The 8888-nt window shown below is 43.6% G+C and overlaps 1 protein-coding gene across 1 annotated transcript; it reads left to right on the top strand.

Moving 5' to 3' along the window:
• The first annotated feature begins 483 nt into the window (after window positions 1-483).
• LOC136949491 (cystein proteinase inhibitor protein salarin-like) lies at window positions 484-3074 on the top strand. Its single transcript, XM_067243785.1, has 9 exons — window positions 484-508; window positions 1012-1136; window positions 1300-1442; window positions 1599-1673; window positions 1767-1823; window positions 1986-2027; window positions 2230-2265; window positions 2464-2499; window positions 2663-3074. Exons 2-9 carry the CDS (start codon window positions 1013-1015, stop codon window positions 2714-2716), a joined length of 567 nt encoding a protein of 188 aa, XP_067099886.1. The 5' UTR covers window positions 484-508; window position 1012; the 3' UTR covers window positions 2717-3074.
• The last annotated feature ends 5814 nt before the right edge of the window (window positions 3075-8888 follow it).

Raw genomic sequence — 8888 nt, forward strand, 5'->3', positions numbered from 1 at the left:
AAAAAATCCCGGCCGGTCCATTTCCCAAATCCATTCGGCTTACATTTACATGTATTCATTTAGCAGACGCTTTTATCCAAAGCGACTTCCAAGAGAGAGCTTTACAAAGTGCATAGGTCACTGATAACAACAAAATAGCCCCAAAAAACATTGCTGGTAGCCAAAGGGAAGAACCACAAGAGCATGTACTTGCCTTACACTATACATTAACTAAACCTATTTCTCCTGAAATCCACGTCATGTTATTCCTATTCCTTTGTGCTCTTGTGCACCATCAATGAGTGAGGTACGAGGACAAAATCAGACAGACATTTGGCACATATTTATGGATGGTAAATATCCTGTATTTGGCAAACATAAACCCTTAGGTAATTAATCTCACTAGAATTTCGAATTGTAGAATCTGTGGGTGTGACTGAGAACTATAAGAACAGGAGAAACCGTGAACCATAATATTCACTCACTTGTCATCACCTTCACAGTGCTTCAGTTTCATTTGGAGAGCAAGGTATGGTATGCCTTTTTAGTGCATCTGTGATTGTTTAGAGGAGAGAGAGGAGAGACAGAGTTAGAGCAATATGTAAATACCCACGGATACAATACCCATAGAACTCTACAGTAGACAGGGGTAGTGGTACATACCATAGGTTGGTGGTTGATAGGGTATATATATTCAGGGGTAGATACAGTAAGTGAGGGTGTATATGTGACGGAGTACATATTGTGTGAACAGGTGCAGTGGTTGTTATATAGAGTTGATAGCTGAGAGTGTACAGGTTCAGGGGTAGACATTTTAGAGTACACAGGTTCAGGGGTATATATAGGGCAGATAGGTGAGGGTGTGTAGGTGCAGGGGGGGTAGATATAGGGTTGATAGGTGGGGGGTGTGTACAGGTGTAGGGCAGCAGGGGTAGGTATAGGGTAGATAGGTGAGGGTGTATAGCTGCAGAGATAGATAGTCGATAGGTGATGAGTAGGCAGGCTTGGTGTGAAGTGTCTCTGTCTCTCCAGGATGCAGTCTGTGGCGCTCCTGGTGGTCCTGGTTCTCTCTGTGGCATTCGTCATCTCCAAACCAGTAGCCAAGGATGGTGGGGCGAATGTAGACAAAGGGTTTGAGGCCTGGAAGATTCAGTTTGGTGAGATGCTCTCAACACTCTTGATTCAGTATAACATTTAGAGTAAAATAATTCTTTCACTATGAACAAGTACTATTTCTTTTTCTTTTACAATTTCAAAATGAGGCAGAAAACCATATATATAGTTTTAGATGTTCATTCAGACCAGCTGTGCTCTTTACAGGGAAGAGGTATGCATCAGCAGAGGAGGAGTCCAGACGGAAGTCTTTCTGGTTGGTCAACAAGAAGATGATTGAGGAACACAACAAGCGAGCTGAGAATGGACTAGAATCCTACACAATGGGCCTCAACTTCTTCTCTGATTTGGTAAAGCAGACATCTTTGGTACCACAACTTTCATAGATATACACACGTTTTCCTTAAAAAAAGAATATTCCTACTTCCAATTTCTTCTAAGATGAACAGTACTGAAGAAGATGTTGTCATTTTCCTGAGTGTCTGTGTTTTTCTGACTTTCTATAGGAGAGTCAGGAGATCCCGATGGGTCTCAAGCTACTTCAAGGAGCCCCTTCTGGATCTCAGCTTAACAAACAGCTAGTAAAGTTTATCCTCAATTTCCTGTATGTTTGTATATGTATGTAAGATGTCATACAGTATTAATGTCACTTCCTATTTCAACATTATGTATAGAGTCGAATACGTGTAAGAAGGTCAAGAAAACCTCCCCAATGGCCAACTGATAATAAGGTCTGAACCAATATCCTGCACTCATTGATTCATGAATCCAAAGCTAAACTCTTGCTTGAGTGTTAGTTATTTTGTGTGTTTCAATTACTTGATAAGTGCCTCTGAAGTTCCCGTAATGTCTGAATGTTTTGCTATTCCCAATGTTTCCATTTTGACAAACAGCCAAACAGGCCTAAGCCTCCTCATCCACCCCCGCACCACATGGTACGATCCATCTCAATTTGAACAAAAAGTTTATGTCGCGATCATTCTTGTCTGTTATAAATTTTGAGATGCACTTTATAACTACCCTGTAATGTGACCCATAGCCAGAACTTCATCAGGGAAATCAAGTCAAACGTATGACAGTGTTCTCCTCACATTGGTGTTTGAGTTGTACCTGATTATCCATGCTTTTCTTCCACAGCTTCCGGAAGATGCTCACCCACCCCCATCCCAGATAGTATGATCCACTCACACCCCTTCACACACTCCCTAAAACCATACATCAAACAAATCACTAACAAATAATAAAATTAAATGCAAAACCTTTGAAATCATACAAAAAAGATTGTGTATCTATTCTAAACATATTTATGATCATAACACTAATAGTGTTTTGTGACAAAACATTTCCGTGTGTGTCTTCCTTTTCTAATAGCCCACAAAACCTGAGCCCATACCATTTGACGATGAGGTATGGCCTTACCCAATTATAATTTAAGATCTTTAATCCATACATCCACAGTACATCTTATTTTAACACTGTCATGATGAAATGAACCCCCCTTGCTTTCTCTTCATCAAAGTAGAACTGTTGCCTGCTAATATTGTGTTTGATCAACTGTTTTTTCTGACAGGAGATGCTTTTCCCGCACCACCTGAACAACCACCCATTCCATTCACATGAATAGGCATGACCATGGCCCACTTATCTCCACTCTGATCCCTCCATCCATTTTGTCCCTTAGATGGCAATATAAACTCTGTCTTGCTCTCTTCCACTCTCTCTTATCTTCCTGTCTTTCTCTCACCATCCCTTGCTCTTTTCTTATCTATTATTCCCCTGTCTCTTTCTGGAGCATCACATGGTGCACCCTCCACATCATCTTTCCTCATCCTAACAAGAAGCCTGACTTTGTTGTGTGAAACATTTGGGAACTAACTTGTTTGGCCCATTGTGTCGTGTTGTAAACACAGTAAACACACTGATCGTTCAATGCGCTGGTCAATGTTTGGATGTGAAATTTTAATAAAATATATATGCATGTTGATGTGTAAAATGTGATTTCAACATTTGGAACAAAACCTTCTGTTTGTTGTTACACTTCCATAATGCCCTTTTTAACTTAAATGCAATGTTACCTTTTTAATTTCCTTATCAAATTCTATTTGTATACTCTTTTTTACAAGAACTGCAAGAACTGCACCAGAAAGAAACAAAGATCCTGTACGCCCCTCCTTTTAAAGTAGCCTACACAATATTACTTGTAATAAGTGTTTGCTTACACAGTCTGAAATAATTTAGACCGAGTAAGAACAGTCTGAATTATTTTCGAATTAACGGTCTCTTATGCCTACTCAGGGCACAAAGACGTTTTGATAACCTCCTACGGTTAATCGTAGGAGGGACTAGGCTACTGCTAGAGTTTTCAGGGAATGTTCATGCAAAAAATAAATAACGCAGCAAATTCCAATTCTACTGCCAATCTGAGAGGATTTCCGAATTATCAGGCTAAAAACCAAGATATAAAGAATGTTTTAATGCAATTGGCCTCTCACTTACAACAAGTAGCCTACGCCTATTTTAAAACGTTTACTCTGGTGTTAGCGACTTCAAGAAGTCAGTGTGCAAAGTAGGCGACATTCCTACATACTTCATGGGTGTATGTTATGACATTAATATCGACAATGGTATGACAATGATTCCGAGGTTAGATTTTACTAGCATATGTTCTTCAGACTTTCACTTAGCTTCTACAGGCCAAAACATTTTTGTAGCTATTTATTTTGAATACTAATGGCTGAATTAATTCTATAAAGAAACTTTGGGAAATGACAACTTGTAAAACCTAATACATAAGGTTGTGTTATTCGAAAAACGTAACACTTTCTTAGTCAGAGTTAGCTGGGGGTGCATTTCATGGCAAGAAGGAATACAACAAGCCTGTCGTGAAATGCACCCCCCTCTATTGTCTGTTCTGTATATCCCAGCATCAAATGATTCTTACTGTACACTGAGGGCACTACTATGAGTAACCACAGTACGTTTCAGGCATGTAACACTTTCCTAGTCAGAGTTAGCAGGGGGTGCATTTCATGGCAAGAAGGAATACAACAAGCCCGTTGTGAAATGCACCCCCCTCTATTGTCTGTTCTGTATATCCCAGCATCAATCAACATTTCTTCCCTTCTACTCCAGCAATATGTACATTTAGTCAACCATCAGAGACCTACTGACTATTTCTTTCTGGCCACTGTAATATTGTTAGATAGAACTGTGCCCTTTCAGGTCCTGATTATCTTCTGCACTCTTTATATGCCTCTGTAAGTGTTTGTTGAAATGAATTAATGTAAATGTATTTGCTGACGTTTGTTTTGGGATTATGGGGACTTGGGCTTTGACAGAAACAACATTTGGAGGTACAAGCTTTTAGCTACAAATATAGTAAAGAAAGAGAGAGTGCATGAAAGAAAGTAACATGGACCAAACCACTAATGAAATGATACTGGACTTAAGGAGAAAGAGCGAGAGCAGGAGAAAAAGAAGACACAATGAAGTGAAACTAATTAATTGGTTTCGTTGAATCCTCCTTGAACAGTGGAAGGCAACGTTGTCTCACAAAAGGCCATTACCGGTAATCAATTTAAATCTGTTTTAGTCTACCCACAGAAACCAATTAGGAAATTTAATTTGGCCTTTCTGATTCACAGCCTATGCGTGGAGAAGCACCCGTAACAACTTCAGGAGGTGTTGTTAGAAGCTAACCAAACTCATTGATCCCTCAGCAAAAAGGGGAGGATAAGAGGGATGAGGTTGTAATATTTGATTTAGTTTCTCGGATGGAGGACAAGCAACAGCAGCTTAGGGGCTCTTTTCTTAAAAAAATTCAGAAAATCTCAACTGAAAACTCCGCGGTATATTGGCCATGTTGCCTAAAACCTTTACACAGTCCTTCTCACATACAGTACATTCAGAAAATAATGCATTCTGAATTTTGTCAAGGAGTCAAAATAGAGATTTGTTGTTTTGAGCTGAAATACCATACACTTACTAGGAAATATACAATTCCTTCATTTGTCCACTAGGGGGAAACATCTGACTGCTTATAATGTTCACCATCAAAACCGTCAGCAGACCTAGTTCTTCTCTTCACTGATAGACTGAGAGAACAGACCCAGGTCAACTTATATTTACTCATCAAACTCTGGGTTTGGTACTGTCTACCACAATGTCAGATGAGTTGGGTTAGTTTTTTGCCAGGAATGTTTTAGAAACAGCCAATTTCACTAGGAACCAGAAGTCAAGCCCAAATGGGCATGTCAGATGTTTTCAACATTATTTAGCAATGTTCTGACACAGGCTGCTCCTTGAGGTGTCGGCTTCAGAGCTGCCTGTGGTCACCACAGGGATAGGCTGGAGAGGAGAGGTGGAGGGCCTCAGCTTAGTCACGGGTGACCGACCATGACTCCCACATATACACACCCACCCACCCACACACGCACACATTCCCAGCATAGAACGGCTGGACATCAGGAGACCCTGCCACTAAAAGCTCCCTCATTGATGGACCCTTCAAAACGCCGTCTCGCATCCTCATCGATGAGTGATGCGCCATCAGTGTTTTGCTAACCGACAGTGTTGTCACGCAATCTGGAGGGTTTGCTGTCTGGCTGCGGGCCTCTGTTGGAGTGAGGTGCCAGTCAGTCAGGCATGTCAGCCATCTTGGTTTGAGCAGCCGCTGTTCCTCTGAGCCCACAGATGTGCTTCCCCGTCAGCACGCTCACTCTTCGCCATCCTCCATTTCTTGTTGTGAGGGGGGAAATGAGATGCCGTCTGTGTTTGTCACTCTAATGGGGAACATGTGCAGAGGTGACAGGCAGGAGCCCTCAACAGCACTCACACACACACACACACACACACTCACAATGAAGAAGCCACTCGTCCACTCGACTTCTACTCTACAAAAGGGAGGGAGTCAGTTGGCTGAGAGGTGAGGGAGTCGGGCTAGTAATCCGAAGGTTGCCAGTTCGATTCCCGGTAATGCCAATTGACGTTGTGTCCTTGGGCAAGGCACTTCACCCTACTTGCCTCGGGGGAATGTCCCTGTACTTACTGTAAGTCGCTCTGGATAAGAGCATCTGCTAAATGACTAAATGTAAATGTAACAAAAGCTCACACAAACAAACGTACACACTCAATAGACATTGATAGGAACAATCTGTTCCTTGATCCAGAACATTGTACTCCTCCTCCCAGTCCTAGCAGGGTAACTAGCACACACCTACGCTGACAGAGACAAGTGGTGTTCAGCCAGCAGGTAAAGAGATGGAGAAGTAGAGAGATAAAGAGGTAGATACAGAGGTAGATACAGAGAAAGAGAGATGGAGTGCTAGAGAGGTAGTAATGGAGAGTTAGAGAGATAACGGGATGAAGTGATGGTTTTGCTCAGGGTGCAGGTGAAAAGATGGAGAGAAGAATAGAGGGATTGAGAGATGCAGTGAGACAGAGATGCAGTGAGACAGATGCAGTGAGACAGAGATGCAGTGAGACAGATGCAGTGAGACAGAGATTCAGTGAGACAGAGATGCAGTGAGACAGAGATGCAGTGAGACAGAGATGCAGTGAGACAGAGATGCAGTGAGACAGAGATGCAGTGAGACAGAGATGCAGTGAGACAGAGCGGGAGGGTTGCAGAGAGAGAGACAGTGTGAAGGAAAGAAAGACAGCGAGGAAGAGATGCAGAGAGAGAGACAGCTAGAGAGACAGTGAAGGAAAGAGCGACAGAAAGGGAGAGACGAGGAGAGATGCAAAGAGACAGAGACAAAGAGAGAGAGAGGGAGAGATGCAGACAGACAGAGAGGGAGAAAAGCAGTGAGCGAGAGAGAGTGAGTCCCCAGGCAGCAGGGCTCACAGACGCTTCCCCATGTTGTCTTCATGTGTTATAGCAGCTGACATCTTTCCCCCACAGGAGCTGGCCTCGCTTTTACCTGCCCTCACCTTCATGTGTCTCCCCCTCTCCACGTCCTTCAGAATTCATCTTCTCTCTCTCTGTTTCTCTCCCTCTCGCTTTCTCTCACTCCTTTAGTCCACTTTCTGTCTGTTTCCCATCTCCCATTTCCCCCTTTTTCCTTCTTCTGTTTCACTTGCTAACTGACCCCCCCACCCCCACCCCTCCACCCCACCCCCTCTCTCTCGCCCAGCCTGTCTTCTCAACCTCTTTGTCATTTGTCGATGGTTAAAGTTAATAAGGCAATTAGAGCCTAATTAAAAGAGTTTTCAGAGAGAGGTGAGGTTGTGAGCAATGCACTGCAGCTGATGGAGCAATGAATGTACAACTGCAAAGCTCTGCTTGCTGTACACACACACTCACACACACACACAAGCAAACTCACACACATGCACACACACCCACACACACGCACACACACACTCACAGCCCAGAACGAAGTCACCCAGTTGTCTATCTTGACGGTTTGGTACCGAAAGCTTTGAGAATGTATGTTGCATGTATCTATATTACGGAAAGACAGCAACAACAACATGAAAGGGGGAGGAGAGGGGAGGAGAGGGAAGGAGAGGGGAGGAAAGGGGAGGAGAGGGGAGGAGAGGGGAGGAGAGGGGAGGAGGCAGAACTGTGGCTCTAAGGACCAGTTCAGTCCTACTGGGACAGCAGCCCCACACACTGTCATAGACACAGAGACTTAGTTCTACTCAGAGGGTGGGATCAGTTAAGCCTCACTGTGCTATGTGTGTTGGAGAGGGAAGGTGGAGATAAATACATGGAGGTAGAAATAGAGAAAGAGGGAGAGAGGGAGGGAGAGAGCTCTAGAGGGGGGTACAGAGAGGAGAGAACACCCCTTCCTCCTCTTCTCCTCAGGTAGCAGAAGATGCATGTTCATTCATGCTCAGGGAGGGAGGAGAGGAGTGAGCAAAAAAGAGGAGAGGAGGGGAAAGGAAATAAGATGACAGGAGAGGAGAGGAAAGGAAGGGAGAGGAGAAGAAAAGTCAAAATCAAAGAGATTTATTATCATGTGCACAGTACAACAGGGTCATTCTGGATAATGCATTTCTTGTGACATGGCAAGCTACAGCTTAGAAAGAAAGGAGAGGAAAGGAGAGGGTAGGGGAGGGTAGGGTAGGGGAGAAAGAGAGGGTGAGGTTGACTGTCACTGTGGGTTGTTGGCTCTTGAGTTGGTCCTATTAGTGGGAATAAAAGCAGGCCAGGCCCAGGTCCTCTTGGGAAGACCAGGCCAGGACTGAAGCTACCTTCCTGGCCTCCCCACTGGTGATGCTGGGGGTAAAGGACTGGAGGTAGCTAGAGATTAAGAGAGAGGGGGGGAGGAAGAGAGAAAGTGTGAGAAATAAGGTAATAAGGAGACTGACAGAAAGACAGACTAGACTAGAAAGACGAGAGATTCTCTCAAAAATGACGAAGCCTGGAGCACACAATCCATACGAGCAAAACACCGTCTGAAAGAAATCTTTACCCTTGATTTAGAAACCATTTAAGATGCATTAGCTCTCCAGTAATTACCTGGAACTTAATTATCACAATCTGCCGCAGACCAGGACCAAACCGCTGAGCTTAAGTTGGAGGAGCTGGTAAATGGATTTAGAGTTAATTTAGGGACTCGGAGAGTGAAACAGCCAGTGTGATGTTTGAAGCTACGAGTGTGGACAGCCATTCAGTAGAGACCTGAAGTCTCTCTAAAGAGCTGCAAACTTGCCTAATTTCAGTGCACACTCTGGTGTGTGGTGTGTGGGTGTGTGTATGTGTGTGTGCTTGTGTGTGCATGTCCGCTAATGTGCCTCAGCTTTCCTTCAGAGTGGTTTGTGTTTCTGTCATATTTTTGTACTTCGGT

Source organism: Osmerus mordax, chromosome 9, assembly GCF_038355195.1.
Source record: "Osmerus mordax isolate fOsmMor3 chromosome 9, fOsmMor3.pri, whole genome shotgun sequence".
In the NCBI taxonomy this organism is placed as follows: domain Eukaryota; kingdom Metazoa; phylum Chordata; class Actinopteri; order Osmeriformes; family Osmeridae; genus Osmerus; species Osmerus mordax.

Bases quoted from the DNA above. Each gene is read 5' to 3' on its own strand.
- LOC136949491 (XM_067243785.1), top strand. From the start codon at position 1,013: ATGCAGTCTGTGGCGCTCCTGGTGGTCCTGGTTCTCTCTGTGGCATTC. The intron at 1,443-1,598 runs GTAAAGCAGACA...GACTTTCTATAG, and splicing joins TCAACTTCTTCTCTGATTTG to GAGAGTCAGGAGATCCCGAT. The intron at 1,824-1,985 runs GTCTGAACCAAT...TTTGACAAACAG, and splicing joins AATGGCCAACTGATAATAAG to CCAAACAGGCCTAAGCCTCC.